The sequence below is a fragment of the Melopsittacus undulatus genome, chromosome 5 (genome assembly GCF_012275295.1).
Source record: "Melopsittacus undulatus isolate bMelUnd1 chromosome 5, bMelUnd1.mat.Z, whole genome shotgun sequence".
Taxonomy (NCBI): domain Eukaryota; kingdom Metazoa; phylum Chordata; class Aves; order Psittaciformes; family Psittaculidae; genus Melopsittacus; species Melopsittacus undulatus.
This window is the reverse complement of record NC_047531.1, coordinates 45,103,262-45,128,057: the sequence shown is the minus strand read 5'-3', so window position 1 is coordinate 45,128,057 and position 24,796 is coordinate 45,103,262. Positions and strand designations below refer to the sequence as shown.

General features: G+C 38.8%; 1 protein-coding gene across 1 annotated transcript in view; it reads left to right on the top strand.

Moving 5' to 3' along the window:
- The window catches only part of TNRC6B (trinucleotide repeat containing adaptor 6B), a 114,373-nt gene that overhangs the window by 6,628 nt on the left and 82,949 nt on the right, over positions 1-24,796 (top strand). Inside the window, exon 2 of the mRNA XM_031050078.2 lies at positions 14,520-14,587. Within this exon, the coding sequence (XP_030905938.1) occupies positions 14,520-14,587 (68 nt within the window). The remainder of the gene's footprint in view (positions 1-14,519; positions 14,588-24,796) is intronic.

Below are 24,796 nucleotides of genomic sequence, written 5' to 3'. Positions count from 1 at the left end.
TGGGTTTCTATTCAGATGTCACTAAATAATTTGAAACATTCAGGCTGAAGGCCTATACAGTAATGAAATGAACAAAATGCTTTGTCACTCTAATTAAAATAAGCTGTTTTCCAGTTTAGTACTGGCTTGGTTCGTGGTGCTTGCAGACTTGATGGTTTCTCTGCAACATTCCCTGCTACCCTTGAAAATTTTGTTGCACAGAGGTGAACTTTGAACCTCAGTGTGTACTTTCTTGTGAGTACCTGACAAGTCAGAGTAGGTTTCAGTTAATTCATGTGGCTGTTGCCTGCCCACAAAGGCTTTTTTGTTTGTTTGATTGGTTGGGTTTTTTGATGATGTTTTCTTATTTTATAGCTTACAATATTTTTTGAATTTATTACTTTGTTCATTTTTGTTGTGTGCTGATGGTGGAGCTTCCAATACTTCTGTTCGTTGTTATGCAGGGTATGTTTCCATAATTTTTCTGGGATGTGAGTTACAGGAGCAGCTAGTCTTTCTGATGCTGACCTACAGCTATACAAAGTTCCTGGACACTCTGTACAAAGTGTCTTGTAAAGGCTTTAGAAGTAGAGAGGTATTCTGACTAACGGGACAACTTCTGCTTTTCCTGAGAGGTAGCTGCTAAATAACTGGTCTGAGCACAAATACAATTTTTTCACGATGGAAACTGGTGTCAGCTTCATCGTGCTCTGCTAGCTTCATTTTTCTAGCCTGAAAATGTTGGTAGTTCCATAGGAAAGTAATTTCAAAACCAAAATGTGCATATTGTGCATTTAAAAAAACACAAACAAAATAATTAATCTCTCAGTAAAGAATGAAATTACTTTAACTCTTAAGTTAATCAAGTAGTCTTTTTTAATAACATGTTATTAAAGCTTGTAAAAATGTTATGGCACATTCCTCTTGTTTTAAATATAAATTAACATAGTCCATCAAGGGGAACAGAAATTTTAGGTTAGTTTTTCTCTTGAACTTTAACACTGTGGTCAAAGAAAGGACATAATAACACTTTCCTACAAAACACTACACAGTTGGACCTTTCTGTGTGTGGGGAAAAAAACTCAACGAACCCTACTTGTGAGTTTATAACTTTGAATTTCAAAATTTCAAGGAGTTGTAGCAAAGAGCTGTAATTATGGTGTGTGGTTTAACCCCAGCAGGCAACTAAGCACCACAGGGCTGCTCACTCACTGCCCCCACCACCCCAGTGAGACTGGGGGGGGGGAGTATTGGAAGAGTAAAAGTGAGAAAACTCATGGGTTGAGATAAAGACAGTTTAATAATTAAAAAAGGGGTGGGGGGATGGGACACGGACACCCTAAACAACAAAACAAAACAAAAAAAAAAAACTCGAAACAAAACGGAGAGGAAAATAAAACCCGAGAAACAGCAAGTGATGCACAGTGAAAGCAATTGCTCAGCACCAAACAACTGATGCCAGTTCCTGAGTATTGGCAGTCCCTGCCAACCTCCCCCTACACACACACATTCCTGCCTTGGTTTTATTGCTGAGCATGACACCATATGGTACGGAATATTCTTTTGGTCAGTTTGGGTCAGCCATCCCAGCTGTATTCCCCCTCCCAGCTTCTTGTGCACCCTCAGCCTGCTCGCTGATGGAGTAGGGTGAGAGGCAGGAAAAGCCTTGACTCTGTGAGCACTGCTCAGCAGTAATTTAAACATCCTTGTGCTATCAATACTGTTTTCAGAACAGATCCAAAACATGGCCTCATACTTGGTACTGTGCGGAACTTTATCTCTACCCCAGCCAAAACCATTACAGTATGTTATCACGGGCTACTGGCTTCATAAAATACCGGTTATAAACAGGGTAAAATTGTTGCAGACTTCAAAAAAAAAAAAAGAATGTGGAATTAAACAGGCAGTGCTACTTGAACTATTACAAAGGAATGCTGTTTATACAATCATATAATGGTTACGGTTGTAAAGTACCTTAAGATAATATAGTCCCAACCCCCTCTGCCATGGGCAGGGACACCTCACCCTAGACCTGGTTGCTCCAGGCCCATCCAGCCTGGTCTTGAACACTGCCAGGGCTGGAGCATTTACCACTTTTTTGGGCAATCTGTTCCAGTGCCTCACTTCCCTCACAGTGAATAACTTCTTTATATCTACCCTGGACTTCCCTGTTCAAGTTTGAGCCCACTGAACCATGTCGTATCGCTACAGTCCCTGATGGAGAGTCCCTCTCCAGCACCCTTGTAGGCCCGTTCAAATACTGGAAGGCAAATACTGAGGTCTCCATGCAGCTTCTATGCCTCAACTTTCTCAGCCTGTCCTTGTGTGGAAAGTGCTCCAGCCCCTTATCATCCTTGTGGCCTCCTGGGCCCGCTCCCACAGCTCCATGTCCTTCTTATGTTGAGGACACCAGAACTGTACACAGTACTCCAAGAGGGGTCTTACGAGAGCACAGCAGAAAGGCAAGATCACCTCTTTGGACCTGCTGGTCATGCTCCCTTTGATGCAGCTCAGAACACAATTGGCTTTCTGGGCTGCAGGTGCGCACTGAAGACAGCTCATGTTTGGTTTCTCATTGACCAACACCCCCAAGTCCTTCTCCACAGGGCTACTCTGAATCTCTTCTCTGCCCAACCTGTAGCTGTGCCTGGGATTGCTCTGACCCAGGTGTAAGACTTTCAGTTGGTATGGTTAAACTTCATAAGGTTGGCATTGACCACCTCTCAAGCCTGTCAGGGTCACTCTGAATGGCATTCCTTCCCTCCAGCATATCAACTGAACCACATAATTTATTGTCATCACAAACTTGCTGAGAGCGCACTCAATCCCACTGTCCATATTTCTGACAAAGATGTTGAATGGAATCAGTCCCAACAACAACCCCTGAGGGTTACCACTTGTTACCTACCTCCAGTTGGACACTGAGTTGTTGACCACAACTCTCTGCATATGACCATTCAGACAATTCTTTATCTACTGGATGATGCATCCATCAAATCCATGTCTCTCCAGTTTAGAGACAAGGATATCATGTGGCACTGTGTTGAATGCTTTTAAAAGTCTGCTTTAGCTTAGCTGCTTGGACATTTTGAAAGAAATTCAGGATCAAGTGTTAAGATTTTGCAGTTGGGTGTACTGTTTTCTACAGAGGCAAGATGGATTATTCATTTGAGACCTGCTTACACATAGTGAAGACAAAGTGTTAAAGTGCAGATACCAAACTGCGAGATGCCTCTGTTTCCTAATCCTGGAATAGTCTGAAGTGCTTTTGAAGCACAAAAGAGAAGGTTAATACAATGTTTTATTTTATTTCCCTTGGAAAATATGATCATCTGCCAAATTGACTTTGAGATCTCGAAGAACTGTTCTTGGAGCGAAATTTGAGCCATGGACAGTAAAAGCTTGCTTTATACCCTTCCAGATCATTGTGGTCTGATTAGTTTGGCTGAGTCACTGACAGGTGTAAACCTCACCAATCTTGTTGACTTCATGCATTTACAAGACTTAATACGTTTCATACATTTGCATGACCCTACAAGGACATTTTGCTTTCAGTTTGTGAACTAGATGGGTGTGAATTTGTTTCAGGTCCTCAACATTTTTTTCTTCTCTCATTGGGTATGGAAGAAGTGGATATGGGGTTTGCAGAGAAGACTTTATATGACACTAAAAATTGTAGTGATGGTCTTTGCCATTACAGTAGGTAAGAGAGTGTGTGGACAGCTAAGGACACTTGAACTTTGCAGAAGGGTATTATGCAGTTTCAGTTCCCTTGAGGGTAAAAGCAACATTAAAAGCTTGTCAACATTTCCAGTCACCTGTTGAAAGTCTGTTCAGTGACACATTTTGATAGTAGACAAGACAGTGTATTGTAAGAAAGGAGAATATAATAGTTGTCTACAGATGCAGTAAGCCTGTGTGAAAATAGGTTGCTAGGGAGTTTTAGTACTCTGAAATCACATTGGTAGTTTTCAAAAGATACGGAGTTTCTACCTGTGATTCCTAAACAAATAACTGAGTCCCATTGTGTTTGAGTGTTTTGTTTGAGGAAAAGTTGCAACGTACGCAGGCAAGAGAATCTGAGGTTCTGTGTCAGGCATGAGAGGGTATTTTAATGGCTTGGTGGTCTGTCAGATACCTGAAGATTTTAATAATCCTGAGCGGTCTGGAAAAATTATATGGGCAAGCATTGTCAGTGGCTCCCTTGTGACTAAAATGAGAGTTTGGACTTACATTTTGATAACTGCAGAAGCTAGAAAGCAGCTGTACACTGTGTAAATAGTCTGTATTTCTTCTCCCTTATGACAGTGGCCAAAAGTGGATGCCTGAGACAGCAGGGTTGGTATTCACTCATAACAGAATTTTCTCAGCCACCAGCTGTTTGTTGCACAGGAACTTTCTTGACCACTGGCAGTTTCTGTGTGTTTAGAATCCACCCAATAGATTTCTCTTAAGTGAATACAGAAAAGAAAGTTAGCTACTTTTTTTCTTCTTGCCTATCTGGTCAGATCTCTTCAAGGCAGAATAATTTCAGCACCTCTGTGTGTGTGCCTGGTTTATGTCGTGTTCAGTCACTCTCAATAAGCAACAGAAGACAACATTTGTAGCAGTGAAGGTGTTTGAATGTGTAGTGCAAAAGTGTAATTTAGTTTTCAATGATTCTGATTATAATCTGATTTCTTGATGTGTTAAATTTCTTTTTTTCTGCTGTTTGCCTGTTGTCTTTTTGTGGCAATGCATTACCTACTTTTCTAAATCTAAATGGAAGAGAGCAGTTACCTTATTTTCTCTCTTCTGTTTTGGGGTGGTTAGCAATGTGTGTATCAAAATAACTTGCCACTTACAGATGCCAGTTTAAACTGCTATAACTTGTTCATGTGTGCCTGCACCGTAAATGGTATCGCCCATAAAATAAGTTGACTGTCATTGGGCTGAGTATGTGTGGCTGTTCAAAGTAGTGGTGGTGAGTGAACTGTTCAAGGGCTTTCAGGTCAGATTTTCCCCCTAAATGGAAAGTGTAAAAGATTTGTTAAGGAAGTGCAAAAGTTTTTTTCAGAGCTGCAGAAGCTAGCAAGAATCCTTGGCTTGTGAAATACCCTTGATCTTTGGTATTTCACAAGCTGAAGAATAATACATATAGGTAAGTAAAAATGGGGAATTACTTATGTCTTACTAGCTTCAGGTTTTCTGGGATCCATTCTATGAGTGTACAGAGCATACTGAGAAGTGGAGGAAGAACAGCATCAGCTCTGGTGCTTGAAAAGGAGAGCACTTCTGCTCACATTCAGAATGCTTTATGCATTTTATGTCTGAGAATGTTGAGCTATTATTCAAAACTGCCTTGGCAGCTTCAGAGTTCACGTTTTCAAATGGCGTTTCTAGACACCCTGTCATAACATGACTTGAGTGACTTAAGTGTCTTCAGTGGTTGGAGGTGTTACCGGCACAACAGTGTCTTGCTGCAAATAACTAAGTAGTTCAAACTGCAGACTCAGATGAATTATCATTTTTATTTTTATATATGTGTAGATGAGCTGCTGTAGTTGAAATATTTTGCAGAGAGGTAATGCAATAAAAAAAATAAGTAAACTTTTTTATTTATACAGTAAGAAATGCGGCTGAAGGCCTGACATGTTTAACATTTCTGAGTGTGACCATTGTTTTCCTGATATTCATAAAGCTATTTGTTTTAAGCTTAGCAGGGAATTCCTGTTAAGCTGCTGGGTATTTCACAGAATGTTAGATAACATAAACATAAAAAAATACATAGAAAATGGGCCATAGGTTATTTGTACAAGTGTAGATGGTGAATTAGAGACAGTTGGAGGTAGAAGCAAAGCTCTAGTCTTTCAACCACTGCTGGAGGTTTGGTGCTTATTTAGGTGAAACATAAATTACGTATTCTGAGTTACATATCTTCTCTATTATTAATGATTGAGCTGCCATTGGTAATCTGTCATATTGTTCTAGAAGGGTGATGCACATTTTAGTAATGTTTTAACTTCTTGGCATTTATATGTTATAACACTTAATTGAGTCAGGGGTTAAAATACCATGAGGCTGCATATAATAAATATAGGTATTAGTATAGTGATTTTAAAAAGAAATTGCATGTGGTGTAAGTGCGTTAGCATTCAAAATTATTAGCAAGGAGTACTGAATGTGATATGTGATTTAGCAGTAGTCACTTACATTAGTAAGTTTTCACTTCTCTTTTTACTAACAGGAAACCCAGTTAGGACTGCGCGATGGTAATAACACTGAAATGCTCAATCTAGATGCTGATGAGAAACTTCAAGAAAATAGTGAGTAGGCTAGGAGATGGTTAACATCTTGTGTTGGTTTTTTTTGTACAACACTCAGCTTTGGCAAAATTGAGAGGGGGGAAAAAAAGGTAGAAACAGGTTCAAATGATAACTTCAGAGAACTTTTAATGTATATCTTGTCTTGAAGACTTCCCTCACTGTGGTTCAGAAAAATACCTTGCTCTTTCTTATTTTAGGAGCTTCTTTTCACTATGAATTTCTTTCTTTTAAGTTGCAGTTTCCAAGGTGTGGTTTTATTTTGATGTTTTCCTCTGTGTAATGAAATTAAAGTTTAATCTAAAACTGGGTATTTTGAGACTAATTTTGCTAACATATTTATGCTGCTGTGCATATTTTGCAATGCTAGCTTAACACTAATTTATTCATAAGAAAATTATTAAGTGTTTGTGGCTAAATTGCATTGATTTTCATTAAAATAAATTAAACATTTAATTAATCTGTTGCTAATGAGTAAAATTTTCCCCGATACAGTTTGTCCAAAGTGTTCATAAAGCCAAACAGAGCGGTGACTCAGCTTTCCTCTCATTTGTAGTAGTGATTACATTTCTGTTAGACCTCAAATTGTCTCTTGAGACTTCTGACAAGTTCTTCTAACTGCTTGGCATTTATAGGGCTTCTACCACTGTTAACAGTAGTGAGTAGTAACTAATTGCTTGGATTTTAACATTAGGTTGTTTAATTCTACTTAAAGTATTAGTGAGACAAAAGACATGCTGATGATTGGGAAGTACACTGGTGTTAATGGAGTTGTGTCAAAACACCAAATTTATCAGTCTTAAGCTGGGTCTGCAATAGACTGGTTTAAAATTAGCAGGTGCCATAAAGCACTGTAAGTAAATTGCCACAATCTGAAGAAAGCAGCTTTTAACACTGGCCGGTCCTTACTGCAGTCCTGTTGTACACCAGATGAGGTTTCCAGTTCTTGCATGCTTGAGAAATTAGCAAATGAACCTGTACACTCAGGTGGCTGCTTCAGTTGTTTTACAAAATAGGAAAAAAAAAAAACCAACAAAAAAACCAGCACAGCTATGAAAAGGAACCATGGAATGAGCAGGAAAAGGGAGTGATAGTAGCTCTCTTGGTGCAGCTGCATTAGTATGAATCATAGAATGGTTTGGGTTGTAAAGGACCTTCAGATCATCTAGTCCCAACCTCCTGCCATGGGCAGTAACACTAGACCATGTTGCCTAAGGCTCTGTCCAACCTGCTCTTGAACACTGCCAGGGATGGAGCATTCACCACTTCTTTTGGCAACTTGTTCCAGTGTCTCACCACCCTCACAGTAAAGAACTTCCATACATTTAATGTGAACTTCCCCTGTTTAAGTTTGAACCCATTATCCCTTGTCCTGTTGCTACAGTACCTGATGAGGAGTCCCTCTCCAGCACCCTTGTAGGCCCCCTTCAGATACTGGAAGGCTGCTATGAGGTCTCCACACAGCCTTCTCCAGCAGAACAGCCCCAACTTTCTCAGCCTGTCTTCATATGGAAGGTGCTCCAGTCCCCTGATCATCCTCGTGGCCTCCTCTGGACTTGTTCTAACAGTTCCATGTCCTTCTTATGTTGAGAACACCAGAACTGGAGACAGTACTCCAAGTGGGGTCTCATGAGAGCAGAGAGAATATGCTTCTATAACTGGTGAAGACAAAATACTTTTAAAAATAAATAGTTTTTCATAATAAGTATAGGATTTCTTGCAAGCATCTGTCTTTTTTTTGAGAATGTTTGGTTTCTTTTAGGCTCAGTGCAGTTTTGGTGGGCAAGAATAGCTAATAAAGGTATTAAATCTTGTTAGGAAAATGTGCTTTCTGACATCAGGATTTAGGAAGATGAGGCTTTGCCCTTGAAACTTTCTGACCTTTCAGAGTGTGTCTGGCTTTATCCAGGCTCTCGAGATTAGGTTTACTCATTAATCAAATCCATTAGGGTATCATTGAAGGTATTTTTAGAAGAGAGTAGTATGAAACTGTAGTAACAGGTGTTGCACTTCAAGAGGGGGGGAAGTAATGGTTTATTTAAGCTTCTCTGGTATATTTTATTTTTCTAAAAACTAAGTATTGAGTGTCTAATTGTGAATAGCTTTTAAAAATTAGATGAAAAGCTTTATCTTTTATTAATAGCAAAACTCAAAAACTTTTGTCAGTGTTTGGAAACTCACAGGTGCCTGGGTTTTAAGGAAAAAAAGGCTTTGAAATAAAAAAATGTGGAGTTCAGCAATGTCTGGTTCCTTTTTTATTTTCTTTTTAAAGTGCAAGTTTTCTGTTTGCTCCTCCCTGCTGTCGAAGGGTCTCTGTATGGTTCCTGGGTCCAGCTGCCAGATTCTTGAAGCCTTCTCCATGGCTTGCCAGGAGAAACAGGTGTGGAGTGGGCTTCCTTGGACTCCTGCTCTTGAAATCAATGGCTCCCTCTGCAGTCCTTTTAAGAGAAACTAAAGTGTCTTACATTCTCTGCCATTCCACCTTCTTTCCCTGGGAGAACTGCAATAGGTACACGAGTTGTGTCTTACCTCTACCTTCCACTCTTTTCTCTATATATTCAGGACACCTCTTACCTATGGATGGTGTAAATCTACAGAGACTAAAGATGTAGAATACACCTTTTCAGAATGCTTGCAGTTAACTGGATCTGTTGTGATTGCTGTATGCTGTGTGTGGCTGAAACTTAGTGAGGACTCTGAGCTCCAGCTTCCTTAAAAAGAAGACTAAAAGAGTGCCGGATGTGATACGGAGAAGCTGAGAGACTTCTGGGGAAAAAATGTGCACAGGACTTCTATGAGAACTGTGGGTGGAGGAAAAATTATCAGCTAACTCTTTTTACTTTTTGGGGGTCTCAGAAATAAATCTGCTGAATGATAGCTGGGCCTAAAGAACTAATTTTAGGGAAACATAGTGTCCAAGCATTCTGATGGTGTAGTTTGCACTCTAGTTGTTTTCAGGAGGATCTTTGTCAGAATAGAGCTCTTTGGATTAAGATGACAGCAGGGAAAGCTGGAAGTAGATACTCTTTATAAGCTTCTTCTAGAATTTTTAGAATGCTAAATAAACTGCATAGCATTTTCTTGCAAATAGTTTAAAACCTGCAAATTTCAGAGTGAAAAATTTAGCTCACTGATGGTGAATTTGTTTAAATGTGCAGGCTAGCAAAAGAAAATTGGACATTAAGGCTCTGCAAAAAGAGGAATGCAAAAATTGCTGCACTAGATCAGGCCTCTGAATTGATCTCTTATATGTGTGTGTGTGTTTGTATAACTTACCCTTTCACTTTGTGAAAATGACCTCATTGCCAGCAACAGAAAAGCTTGTATTGCTACTCTCTTGTAATTCTCTAACATACAAATAAATCTTCAGAGATATGTGAAACATAGAATCCTGAAGGACTTGTGAAATTTGTGGTTGCAATTCATGTTTGTACAACTATAAATTTTTCTTTGTCTGCATAACTATTTTCCAAGTAACTGTATATCCCCTTAAGTTGGTATGTGTTGTTTTTGATGTTTTTTTGTGAGCAGGTTAGATTTTATTTATATTGCAGTAGCAAAAGTGTGATTATTTGTTAGAACATTGTCAAACTGCTTTTTTTTTGTGTATGCCTCACTTGTGTCATTTTGCATTGAGGGAGATCTGCAACCCAAATGTTAGACTTTATTAATGTAAAATCTTCCCTCTGCCTCAGATTTTTCTTTAGTCTGACCGCTCAGACATTTAGAGTGTTTTGGAGGGGGTTTGAGCCTTCACTGTCTGTGCTTTTAGGCAGTATCCTGAAAGAGGGAGCACTAGGGTTCTGCTACAGTCATTTCAGTATTTTTCTGTATTACTGTTCAGTGTAGTTTTAGTTTTTCTTATTGTTTTATTTTTGGCCTTTTGCTTATGTAACTGCCTAAGATATATTTCTTAGACCTTTCCATGCTGAAGTGCAGGTTCTTGCTGGGTTAGGAATTTGTTAGAAGTTTTTTTCTCCTATATATTACCTCTCAACATTAAACTGAGTCTGTTCTTTTATTCATAGGATTTCTGGGAGATTCAGGTTGGAAGGGTTCTCTGGTCTGACCTCCTGCTCAAAGCTGGGTGAGCCAGGAGGTCAGGGCAGGTTATGATGGATTTTAACCAGTCTGGCCTTCAAAACCTCAAAGCAAGGAGACCACAAAACTTCTCTGGGCTATCTGTTTCGATGTTTGTCTGTCCTCATGGTGAAGAAGAGTCATCTTATATGCAGTCTGGACTTGTTTCAACTTTAATGCTCATTGTTTTTTGTTCTGTCACATTGCACCACTGTGGTAAGCCTGCCTTCTTGCTAACCTCCTTGTAGGTACAGGCAAGCTGTTGTTAGGTCTCTCCAAAGCCATCTCTTCTGCAGGCCAAATAAGCCTGTCTTCTTCAACCTCTCCAAACAGGGCAAGGGCTCAGGCTCCCTGAGCATCCTGGTGGCCTATTGCATCCCCTTTATGGATTTATTTCTTGTACTGGGAGGCATAATAAGGTGTGTTAGACTGTATCTGGAAAAATAAGCCCAGATTAGAGGTGATAATCAGTTCCCTTGTCTACTGACAAGACTCTTTCTTAATAAAGCCTGTGATACTGTTGACCTTTCCTGCCAGGGTGCACTGCTGGCTCATGATAAGCTAGCTATCTGTCAGCCTCCAGATTGTATCATTGTCAGAGCCTCTCAGGTGTAAAGCTTTGTGTTTGTCCAGTCTGAATTCATACAGCTCCTGTAGTATTCATTCCTCTTTCCTGTCTAGATCCATCTGAATGTTAGGCTTTCGCTTAGACATGTTGACTCAACCTCTTCACCCCAGTTAACATTCTGCCCCTCTACCCTGCTCTCATGAGATCCCCTTTGGAGTACTGTCTCCAGTTCTGGTGTCCCCAACATAAGAAGAACATGGAGCTGTTGTAGCAAGTCTAGACGAGGCCACGAAGATGATAAGGGAGCTGGAGCACCTCCCATACAAAGACAGGCTGAGAAGGTTGGGGCTGTTCAGCTGGAGAAGCTGTGTAGAGACCTCATAGCAGCCTTCCAGTATCTGAAGGGGGCTTTTGAGAATTCTGGAGAGGGATTCTTCATCGGGAACTGTAGCAGTAGGGCAAGGGGTAATGGGTTCAAACTAAAACAGGGGAAGTTCAGGTTAGATGTAAGGAGGAAGCTCTTTACTGTGAGGGTGGTGAGACACTGGAACAAGTTGCCAAAAGAAGTGGTGAATGCTCCATCCCTGGCAGTGTTCAAAGCCAGGCTGGACAGAGCCTCTGTCTACTAGACCTTTGCAACATGGTTTAGTGGAGCATGGCAGGGGGGTTGGAATTGGATGATCTGAAGGTCCTTTTCAACCAAAACTATTCTATGAGTCTAACAGTTATCTTAAAATTCTGACCAGAGTCCATCCTACTGGCCCTTTAAGTCGTTGGTAATGTTGAATTTATTTGTCCTTGGATAGACCCCTGCAGCACTCCACTTGACACCAGCTTCCAGGTAGCATACAATGCAGAAACCATTAACTTCTGAGCCTGGCTAGCCAGCTGTTTCCTTCAAGTCGAGTTGTTCATCCATTCTAAAAAGAGAGATTTTTTTTTTTCCTAATTCACTAATACTCAATTTCTTGAAGTTCCCATGTCCTCTTTAGTGTCTTGATTTATTTTATTGTTAGCTTTTCTTACCAGTGAAAATGTACCTTGGTAGGTTTATTTTGTGTCTTGAACAATTTCCACGTTCGTGAGTACTTTTTTATTCTGCGACTAATTTTCTTGGTGTTTTTCTCATGAGAAACTTTGTAATTGCCTTTCTTGAAGTTACTCTTTCTCAGCTCCTTCTTTTTCAGTGCTGACATTGTCATGCCTTATCTTTTTTTTTTTTATATATATATACTGCAGATTTTAGTTATTGCAGATGCTTTTGCCTACTCTCTGAAGTGTAGAACAAGCATACTAAAAGCAGATGGGGCTTTCTAGTTACTTTAAAACAGACTGTGCCTAGACCCACAGTCTTACTGTTTCTAGCCCAGGTATTTTGTTATTCTTAATTATTTACCCACTCCAGTTTGAAATTGTAGTTTTGATAGATATGTACGCTTGATGAGAATATGTCTGGAACAGCTATGTCACCATTATTCTTCATGTAAAATTCACATTAACTCAGTTTTGTTGGTGGTACTTCAGTGTCTGCTAGATGTTCCAGTTCTCATTTAAATTTATTGCTTATGCTCTAATAGCATAATTTCCAATTCCTTTCTATGATTTTGTTGGTTTTAAAATAATTACCATTTTATACTTCAGTTTTTGTGATCTTTCCTTTTCTACAGCTTCATGAAACTGAATTTCTATTTTATAGTGCTAAACTAACAAGATTCCCATGCATATACTGTAGGTAGTGCTGCTTTACTCCAAAAGGCTGTATTTTATCCTTCTTCGCAGTACTGGCCACAAGCTATTCCCTTGCTTTACTATTTTTGTGAATTGTACTTGTCTCATAGCAGCAAGAGGCTAAAATACCTCCCGATTTCAGGTTGTGTAAGAGTAAGTCTTAAGCATTTAGCCTCACTCAGAACTACATTGTTCTGCCATGTGACCACACATCTGTATCTGTTTTACCAGTTGTCACACTTGTATGTTAACATCAACAACAACCGAATTAGTGGAATGAATACTTTTCAGCTAGACAGTTTTGAGTCCAGATGTTCTGACACATCCGGTTTTGAGAATCAGGTATATGGATTGAGTTACAAATAGGTTTCAGTGTGTCTGGTATGCTGGGAATACATGGTTAAAAATTAGTTATTTACAAGACTGTAAATCAAAATCTTCTTACTTTTAAAAACTATTTTTAAATGAAAATACTGTTTTGAATGTGGGTCACATTTACATGTTTTCAAATGTGAAATCACCTTACACAATTAATTGACTGTCTGTCTTCTGGATGTCATTACCACCTTATAGTTAATCAGTTTCTCAGTTCATATGTGGTTTTGCTGAGGGCTGTGTCTGTACAGGCAAACAACCCAATTTCTGTAATCCTTGTTAGATGTCAATATGCAGATAATGGTTTTTGTCTGTATTTGTGACCTGTCAGCAACATCAAAGTACAAATAAGTAAATTTGACTCTTGGAGCAGGGAAGAGCAGGTAGGGGTAGAAGGGAAAGTGGCTGCTAGATGTTGGATTGGTTTGGGTTTGGGTTTTGGTTTTTTTTGTTCCTTCAAAGACTGACTAAACCATGTTATCTTTGTTGTGTTTCTCTCCCCTTTCCAGTTTAATGTAGTGGATCACAGATTTTGTGTGTGGTTATAATCTAGTTGCTTTGTTGTGTGGCTTATTGAGTATTGCAGTGTGGCCTGTTAGCTGGCTTCACATGAAGTAGAGTATTTCTAACTGTGTATCTGGATGTTTACATGAAATACTAAGTGCATGTAGTGAATTTTCATATAAAGAAAAGAGTATTTTGCTACCTATGCAAGAAATTCTGCCCGAATAAAGTAATTAAATGAAGAGTGTGTAAATAATTAATGATTAAATATAATGTAAATCTTTTTGGCCAAAGAAATTACTGAAAATGCATGTTTAAACTGTATTTTAAAAGCAAACAATTAAACAGAAAATTTCCTTAGTGCCCTTAGAATCTTTTAACATGTGAGCCAAAGGAAATGCCTACCTTATGTTGTCATTGGAACAGCATCTATTTGAGGTTCCCCTAGGCCTCTTTTTTACCCTGCTAACTAGGCTGTGCGTGTGCAGTGAAAGTCTCTTTTACATATAAAAGTTATTTTTCACAAGAAGTACTCTGCTTTTACAGCAGTTTCTGCCTGTGGTTAATAAGTTCCTTTGAAAATTCTTATTTTTCTCCAGAGATGTTGATAGACCTAACTTTTTTTAAATTCCTGCTTTATATGTTAAGGAAGAAGGGGTAGAAGCCATACTTAGTCAGCATGACAAAGGAAGTCCATAACAGAGCAAAACTCAGAACCTAGATACCCTCACTGATAGTTGTCTGCTACAGCCATTAAATGGTTCTTTTTCCCTTGGAAGATTTTCTGAAAATTGTGCTATAAAATGATACCATAGCAATGGGGTTAGAGATGTGCATATGTTGCTAAGAAACTACATGATCTGTTCTGGACCAGCTACTGGGATAAAGTGGCTGTCTTCAGTTGTTGTGTGTGGAAAAGGGCCACTTTAGGTGATGTGCATTTTGCTCCACCGATTTCTGACCTGCAATGCTTGCCTTTGCAGATGGATCATGAGGATTTTGTAATGGAGGGGCATGGCAAGACTCCACCTCCTGGTGAAGAAAACAAACAGTGAGTCACACGTTTATTTAAAAAGGGCCTTACCATAGCAAATGGTGTGAAGCACTCTTACTTAAATGTACTGGGAGCATTTGTCATTTGTTGAGTGCTCACCCTTTTGGTTCCTTAAATATCCATATGTAAAAGTGGATGGTGGCTGAGGAACAACAACAACAAAAAAATAAATAAAGCAGGATGTTGACTTGCATTAAATTTAAAAGCATAGAAATATGCATTTAAGTTTCAGAAGTTTAATCAGAAGTTGTAAAGGGAATAATTCTGGAAGCTTAGCACTGAGGTAGTGAGTTTGTACGTTCAGCTGTTCTTCACTGAAATAATGTGAAATACGATAAAAACAGGGCCTTCCTTTTGGTGTGCATATGGTAGATCAGTCTTTTTTATAATATAAACCTTCTTTAGAATGTGTTTCAATAAAGAAGCTGGCATTGTAAACAAAATGCTTTTTCAAGGATGAATAGTTTAAGGTGCTGGTACACAGTGCTTTAGGCAAAGGAGCTTGATCAGAGAAGAAAATGACAGGTTTTCATTAGCAAAAGACTTTTTCATATTACTTCAGACTGAAATGCACTAATGGTTGGGACTTTTTCCTGTGTTCTTGTTCAGATGGGAAGAACAGCCTTGTCCTAGAAGTATTGCAGTGATGGTTGTCTTCTGTATTCTTTTATTTACTTAATGTAATTCAATTTTGATGTCACAATAATTATTTTTTTTCCTGACCTGCCTTTTGGAACAAGCAGGAAGATGACCTTTGAGAAATCTACAGCACAGAACTCTTTCTCCTGTGCCTAGTTGGATGTCTCCTTATGAGGAGTTCTCATTGATCAGCAGTACATTTGTTGCAGAAAGGCTGAGGTTTGCCCTGAGATGAAGGCCTTCCTTGCCTTCTAGATAAGCTAGCAACTTTAAGCCCACTGCCTCTGCAATGGTGAGAAACCATTTCTGAGGTAGCCAGAATGAGTTCAGGAAAGTTCTAGTGTTGAACATGCACATTCTTTCCATCGTGGAAGTGAGCCAAACTTCTCGAAGTAATTGCTGCTATTTCTTTCTATTCAGACTGTCCAACTTACTGTGGTACCAAGAGATACAGAGCTTGTTGAATTGGAAACTTTCAAAAAGTTCCAGAAGAAAAATCGGGGCAGAAATAAAAATGGGAGTTAGATATCTGCTTTTCTGAATTGTTTCCTTAGATACCTAGTGGCATAATTCAATAAGTTATTGGTACTGAATCTATAGCTTTGTGTTTGCTGTCCAATTTCACATGCAAGTGGAAGGCAGGATTACTTTACAGTTCACCTGGTTTCTAATTAGAGCTTTTCAAGTGCCTTACATTACCTCTCTTCTTCAAAACTGTGGTTATTAGAGAATATGAGATTACTGATACGCAGGAATTTTTTTTTAACTAACAAATCTGTGTTCCGGTGGCATCTGAAATCTTGTCATACAGATCCTCCCCTAAGGAGTACCATTCCTCATAGTGTTAATCACATTTTTATAGAAGTCTGAAAACACAGTTTTAGTAATGAAACTAAGAGGTGAAGATAAGTGTTTTGTGCAACTGTGGCATAATTCCAGCAAGATTCTGTTGTGGGTATTGCTCTTAAATTTCAATCATCTGAATCTTTTTCTACCCACAGTCTCAAGTTTTCAACTGCTTAACAACATTGTCTGCCTTGGTAGAGCTTATCTCTTGCATTAAGTGACGTTGATCTGGCATCTGAGATAAACAAATGATAATCACACAAAGGATTTGTATTCTTGAGTGACTCCAAAAAGCTGCATTGATTTCACATCTTTTGCTGTTGATCTCAAAAGAAAGGAAATTAAAGAGGAAATTGCCTCTTCATATTATTACTCACTTACATTAGGGATTAGAGGGATTAGTTGGGCATCCGGGTGTGGGTCTACTGAAGGGTCACTGGGGGAGACTGGAGTATCTGACATAGGAGGAGAAGCTGAGAGAGCTAGGACTGTTTTGCCTTGGAATGAGAAGACTTTGGCTTGTCCATGTGTACAGATACCTGATGAGGGGACTGTGGAAGACTGAGCCAAACTCTTTGCAGTCATGTCTCATGAAAAAGCAAGAGGCAGTGGGCATAGACTGAAATACAGGGAATTCTGCTCAAACCCAAGGGAAAAAGGAAATTACTGTGAAATGTGATCACACCTTTGGAACAAGTTGCCCAAAAAGGTTGTGCCTTCATAATCCTTTAAAATATTTAAAACCCAGCTGGATACAACCCTAAGCAGCCTGCTGTAGTTAACCATGCTTTGAGCAGAGGGCTGTGATTGATCATCTCGGGTATCTCTTCCCTCTGCAATGATTCACTGTTCAAGGCCAGGTTGGACATAGGGGGAAGTGTCACTGTCCATGTCAGGGTGGCTGGACCTAGACGATCTTAAGATCCCTTCCAGCCCTGACTATTCTGTGTACCTTTGCTCACTGTTGTCTTCCTAGTTGGTTTGAAATAAAATTGGAGCTTGTTAGTGAAAAGTAGATCATAAGTTTGTAGAATCAGGCGTTTGCTTCAGAAACAGCTGCACTCACTGAAGATGCTTCCTTCCCTTTCCAGTTGTTCATCAGACTTTCTTGAGATTACTGCCTCTACAGCTATGCAGATGTTTTGGGGAGATTTTCCTCCCCCCCTTTGAGTTCTAATTAGCTTTCCTGAAAAGTTGACCATCTTAATGTAAATGCTTTAACAGACAGCCTGTTCTGAGTAACTATATTTTGATCCTTGAGGAAGGATTTAGAAGAGTTTCAGCAGCTGACCTGCAAGCAAGGTGCTGGAGCAGTCTGCAAGTGTTACCCTCCTAGGCGAGCCCAACAATTTCTTAATATTTAACTGTATTCCAAGAGACTCAAAGTTTGAGTGGACATTGAAAGAACAGAAATAAAGATAATTCTGAGAGACTTTCAGTGGAAGCAGTAGTTCTTGCCTAACGCCAGTTTCATGTGGAATTTCCATTGCTGAAGTACAGCTTCATAATGGATTATAAGAAGCCACCACCCAGGGATGACTTCTAGCAATTTATTTCCAAATTGCAACAGTATTTCAACTCAATTTGACTTCAGGGATAAAAACTTGGCATTGCAAGAGTGCCTTCTAGTATTAAAAAACAACCAACCCTGCTTCCATCTCTCAAATCTTTCTTTTGTTATACTGAATAGCTCTTTCACAGAATCCCAAGGGTTGGAAGGGACCTCAAAAGATCATCTAGTCCAACCCCCCTGCATGAGCAGGGTAACCTAGAGTACATCACACAGGAACTTGTCCAGACAGGCCTTGAATATCTCCAATGTAGGAGACTCCACAACTCCCCTGGGCAACCAGGCAGACTTAATACACTAAACTTGCAGCTTTTTTTAAGGTGGTTTTTTGGTTTTTGTTTTTGTTTTTTTTTATGGAGCTGTAGATGATACCCAAGAACTGTGATTTGCTGTTATCTGTTAGCTTTGTGGGGAGGAACTCTCCTGCTAGACTGTATACAGTATCTTTAGATATTTTTAACAAATTATTTACAACATGAATATAACTCATTTCAGTCAAAGCTATTTATGAAGAAGAAAAGTTACACATGCAGAACTCTTAGTTATAAGTGAAATGTAGAATGGGCATACCCATCTCGAGTTCTGCCAAAGATACAGTTTATGCATGGTACCAGTTTAACAAAGCTGGCATGATTGTGCAGCAGTGAGGGCTGCCACTTACTCTAAAACCCACACTTCAGAAGAAGTGAGTGTGCATGGACTACTGGGGCTGGTAATGGCTGTATTGGACCATGCTTCTACTGCAGCAGAGCATCCTGACTCCCTGAGAAGTTGTTGCTTCTCAGTACTCTGTAAATGCCTTCCTCCCCTCAGCTCATTAGTATGTGATGTAACTGTTCGTTACACTTGGCCACGTTACTTTGTTGTGTGGATAATATCTTTGCTAAGAAACCCCTTTCCCTCTCTCCCAAAAGATAAGTTTGGAGAAGGATCAGCATTATTATGTCTAATTGCAGGTGGACATTTTGTTAGAGGCATTCTCTTACATTTTCATCCATTATAGATACTGACCTGAACTTGCCATATTTAAAGAGTAAATATTATCTCTCCACAAAATATTTACATTTTGCATGGCAGTAGCTTCTTTTTGCCTTACCAATTGTAATAAGGCTTTTATTTATCACTTACTAGAGAAAAGATTAACAGGCAACTTTGATCTGGAAGTATCTTTCCAAAACAGTCAAACTTCTGTTTACAAGCAGAGAGCAGCTTCTCTTTGTACCTTTTTTTGAGTAGGAAGATCCTGCTCAAGTCCTTAAACTGAGGTTGTGTTCCTGATTCTAGCAGTATTAATTAGTAGCTCTGCCTTTGCTAATAAATTATTCCCAGTTGTCACTACCAGAAACTAATGTACCTTGATCTATTAGTGAAAGGGATCGTGTAATGAAAAGTTACCCCTTTTTATAAGAAAAATGTTAATGTTTTATCATTTCTGAATAGCACACTGGGAAGTCTGTCTGACAGTAGCTATTTGGACAAGAAGTAAGTCAAGTTCATGCTCATGTTTACTAGCAAGGTAAGCCAAGCTATTAACTGCTGTCTGAAGCAACTCAGCTGGCTATTCCCCACCTGCTGTTTTGTAGTAATGGGAGAGGAAAGTCTTCATCTATCTTGGCAATTTGTACATCTGGAAGTGATTCATACTGTAAGAAAGAGAGCAAACCAAGATCATTCCATAATTGACCATAATAGACCTACTGGATAGCCTTTTTTTTGGCTTGATAATTTAATGTATAGATGCAGAGGCAATGAGACCCTCCAAAACTGCAGCAATGCCAGGAAGAGATTGTAACCAATGGATATCACAAAATAGATTTAAATTGGGTAATGTTGTTTTACATTATTCTCTGACATTTCAGCAGGACTATTGACTGTCTTCCTGGATTTGTGAGACACTACGATTAAAAGAAAGTGGTAGCTAAAACAGCCTAAGCTGGAAAGAGGAATGATAGACTAGTAAAATAGTTTCAATCAAAAAGGACCTACAAAAGTAATCTCATCCACTTCCATGCTCAAAGAGGGGCCAGATTTGAAGGTTAAATCTAACTTCTAAGTTGTATCAGGCTTCGCAGAATTATTCTAGAGTCTTTCTGGACAATCTGTTGTGTTGATCACCCTTATGGTGAAGAAAATTTCATAATATTCAGTAAGAATTTAATTTGTTGCAATTTATGTCCATTGCCTTTCATCTTCCAGTGTGCGTATGTGAAAGTCTGGCACAGTCTTCATTAAAACTTACTTCTATGTTTGCTTGCACAGCAGAATAGTCCCTGTCCCAGTTTAGTTTTGTCATTTTAAGGCTATGAAAAACAAGCTCTATCAGCCTTTTTCCTTGTACTTAAAATTAAGGAGCTAGTTAATGGCCAGCCTTCCTTCATTTTCAGCAGCCTGCCAGTATTGGTTGCACATGTAGATATCACTGCCACAGTGGTATAAAATGAGCAGTCTTACTCTTTGATAATGTTGCTGAAAACTATAAAAAGGCTGCAGTGGTATATCCTGAAGATGTCTGCTTTGGTTGGTGGGAATGCCAGACATTGTTAGGAAGTACTACAGTATTCTTTTGAAGGTTTAAGTTAAAAATTCCATGAAAGACCCTAGCCACAACTTCTGTCTCTATAGCATAAATTACTGTTCTTACCAAATATGAAGTTAGTTAAATGCATGTGTAACAGGGATTTTGTTTCATGTATTAATGAGATTCCATATGACTGAAGGTATTGAGATTTGCCTTGAGAACCATTGCACTTTTTAAATTTACTAACACATCCAACCTGAGCAGTAGCCTTGTAGGGTTTTTTTGGGGGGTTGGTTGGTTGGGGGTTTTTTGGGTTTTTTTTCAAGACTCATGTTGAGATTTTCAGGGTAGCCTCTAAAACCTAATGGAGATTATTAACTTCGTTTTGGGGAATCTAAATTTGACTATCATCCCAAATTGTGTTGAAATTCATGACAAGTGAAGTCTTCCCCTGAAAACATCACCAGTTATATTCAAAAGTAAAGGCGTAGCTCATTTTTCATTGCTGGTTGTTCTGCATGTGTAGACCATTAGAGAAATGTCCCCAGACACTGAAGTCCTCTGTCCCACATCCTGACAAGCTACCACAGAAACACTGGCTGTGTCTGTAGTGACCACACCAGACACTTTTGTCACAGGGTATCACAGTTCTGTTAGCATGTCAGAATATGCTTCGGTCTCAGTGATAATTCAGGCTAGTTCTGGTATTGGCATCTGAGTAGGAGAGTTCTAACTTTGAAGCTGTTTTTTTTCTTTTATGCCTTTGGAGCTTTGGAAGGATATTTGAAGGCATGACACCATTAGACTAAAGATGAAAACTGGTCCAACTAAGGTTTAAGGAATATTTTCATCACCTTCATATTTTATAAGTCTTTACTCCCTGCAGTGGAATGAGTGGCAGGACAAGTTTACATTTGAAGGCAGCTTTACCTGTGTATGTAAAGGGCCCTGAGGTACAGAGGAAAGAATTGCCCTTTGTTGTGCAATTGAGTGGGTAGACATGGATAAGACGGAAGTGGATTCTTCATCTGTAGCAGTAGCTGTTCCAGCCATAAGACTGGTAAATCAATAATGTTGAAAAATGGTCTTGCACCCTTTACAGTACAGTACTTCTGAACTGTGTAAAAAAATAAACACTCAGAATTTAAGCACTTTAAAATGCCAAAAGTTCCATCCCTTGTCTCCTATATTTTACTAGTTTCATGTTATACTTAAATACTTGGGAATTTTTGTACTTAAAATTAAAGGTATTACCCCCAGCAAAACTCTAGTCTGACTATTCTAAGCAAAAAATAGTTTTAAGTTAGGCATTCATGTCTGCAGGCTAGTGTTGAAAGTGTTCTTAGTTGTCATGCCATGGTTTTTACTATTCCCCATGTCACATCCCCTGATTTTTTTTTCTGTTTTTCCTTGCAAACCATAAATTAGGAGGTAGCAAAGCACACAGCACTGTGTGGTTTGTTTTGTCATGAACAGATTCAGGCTTGCTATGTTCCCCAGCTAACCTACACCATTAGCGTACTGTTATTTTGCAAGTGTTTTCTCAGTATGTGAAAAAAACAGAAGCAAAATTACTGTTGAGGGGAAAAAAACCCAAAAAGCTATGGGAGATCACACAGGAAAAAAGTCAACTTTGGAAGTTAAGTTACCACTTATTCTTCCAATGTGTTTAATTTATGCTGCTACTGAAAACTGAGATAGGAAAAAGACTTATGGACAATGTACATTGTAAGTGGGAGCAGTTTGGGATTTCTTATCCCTAGGATTTCATAGTGTGTTCATCCAGATGTCTTGTGTTAAGAAGAGGTTAGTTTGTTTAGATTCTTCTCCCTTTCCACTCCCTCTCCCTTCCCTTTCCCCCCACCCAAGATCTGTATTTATTCTGCATAGGAAGTGTAAAAAGCCTGCTTCTGAATTTGCAGTCTTATCTGATCAAGAGGCTTCTTTACATTTGTTGTCTTTCCAAGACAAAAGTGTATTTTCTGTTCCAGCTGGCTTGATTTATAAGTACAATATTGCAAAATACACAGCATCGATAACATCACATATTATGCTTGATATCACTTGTTTCTCTAGTTATTACAGCTAGGAGTAATTCTGATTGCTAGCAAAAAAAAAAAAAGAGGGTATTCTGATTTAAAGATCTTACTGTACTTTTGAAAGGGAGAGCATTTGCCCACAGATCTATTTCCTAAAAATTCCATAGCATCTGTTTCAGACCCCTCCACTCCCTATCCTCTAGTCCCTTTCCAGGAAGTTAACTATCTACTGGACACTCAATTGATTGCTCAAGTTCATTGTCCAAGAAAGCTTTTTTTTCAGGTCTGGCTGATTAATGGCTGTTCCTTCTTACCAAGTTGCCACTTCCTCAGCAGCTGTCTGAGGTAATGGTCTTCTGATAGATCATTCATATGGATGGCGGGACATTTTCTGTTTTCATCATTTCTTTGCTAGTTAGATGGCAACCGTTGGATGGTATCTTATGTGGGAGTGAGATAACAGACATAAAAACAGCAAGCAAAATCATTTAAGGGCTGTTAATGATTTTTAGTCCTAAATTAGTGCTTTGTCTGTATTCTTAGTGTGAAAATATAATTTAGCCAAACTTCAGTGGTATCTACACCAAGTTTGTGTCGCACGTTTTAATTTGTCATGGATTCACTTTTCGAACAGCTGGCCCAAGTCAGTGGCAGCATAAATGTGTATGAATTACAGTCCTAAAACTTTTCTTCCTTTTGCATCAGATGTAAGTTGCACATTGCGTTTTCCACTGCTTTGTTCTCTCCAAAGAATAAATACATTCATCAAGTCTTTTTTTTTTTGTTGTTTTGAATAGGTTTCTTGCATACACCCAGATCAGTTGTTGAGTCTTCTTTTCAAGGAGATAAAGAAAGGAAGGAACAAAAAGTCTAATGGTTGTATGGTGTATTAGGGTTATGCTCTCTTGTTTTGCTTCCTGTGTCCAGAAAACAGAAAATTTGGTGACTATCTTTTATGGCTTAGAGATACCAGAAGTTAAAGGATAAAAAAGGTTAAACGGTCCTAAGTCCAAGAACTTGGTTCAAAGTTGCACATCCCATCTAGACCTTTCAGGGAGTGACCATTACTGGTTAAAGAAGGGGAGCAAAGAAAAAAAAAAAAGCAAGCTCTTTATTCCCTGTAGAAGATATGACTTACTTTTTATGAGTAAAAATACTGTGCTTTGTGGTCAACATGGTATGAATTAAAAATTTGTTTACAGAGATATTTTGGAGCTCTTGGGCTGTATTGGTCCTCTGGCATGCTGTGATCTGGAAAGCTGGTAGGATTTCTTTTTCTCTTACCTAGACAGATGGAGTTTGCTGAAATCTTTGCCCTTGATCAAAGTTGATCAGATTCAGGAGTCATACTGTTTTTAGGTTAGTGCATGCATTTGTATACTTGTGACAGCCACAGCTTGTAGAATTTTCTGCCTGGATAGCTAGCTGTTCCTTTCCTGACATTTAATACTGAAGGACTGTACATGAAGGCACATCACTTAGGGAGGATGTTCAAGTCGCTTGGAAAGATCAGTTTACAGATTTTTGCAGCAATAAAAAGTGCTTTTATTAGAAAAACAAGTCGAATTAGGGAAATCCACTGTAATCCACTGAAATCACAGTAATCCACTGAATATGCATTCCTTTTGTATTCTGCTTTTACTTTGGGGTGGGGTTTTTATGTTGTTGATTTTTTTAAATTTTATGTAACTTAGCATATTATGGTTCCTTTAATGAGAACAAAGGAAAATGGGTTGATGCCAGCTCCAACCAAGATGCCAGAAATTCCTTTGCTCAGAGGTTTCCGGGCCAGTGATTGAATTCTCTATGCTGAAACTCAAGGCAAGTTAGAACAATTTGAAGAGAGGTACTGGTCTATCTTGCCATAAATAAATAAATAAATAAAAAAAAATGTAAATTCAGTATAGATAGTTTCCTTTTAGGTGGGGGGGAAATAAAGGAAAAAAGATTGAACTAGAATATGACTAACTCTTCAGCCACCAAATCTTCCTTGTCTTTTGTGAAACCTCCCATAAATATTTGTGAGGAGCCTGCTTTGCATGAGCAGCCCAAATGAAAGTGAGTATCCTAAATCTCAGTAGAAATATGTCTGAAGGCTCCATATAAAAAATGGGTCCTGCTGTAGACATGAAAGATAAGATTTTCATTAAATATTCTAGCCTGTCTGGAATATTTAATATCCAGAAAATGCTTGCTGCTGTTTGTTTTAAAATGTTTAAAGTTTTGAGGCTTAAATAGGGGGAAGGAAGGATTTATCCAATGAGGTTATTACTCCTTTTGAAATACACAGTAACAGAGCTATTGTTGATGGAAGGTCAGTTGAATCAATCATTTAACTGGCATGGTAATTCATAGGCTGTAAACAACAATTAGAAAGCAACCACTTGCTGTATACATGGATGGAGTGATATGGTATGCCATTTCCCTGTTTATTTGAAAGAAGTATTATCTTTTCACTGGCATAGATATAATTGCATTAAAAAAATCAACTTTTCCTATTACACTGGTATTTTGGCACTTACAGGATTTTGGAAGCTGGTAAGGGTGACCTGTTAGGATAGGAGTACAGACTCCAAGAAGCTTCTGAAATGATA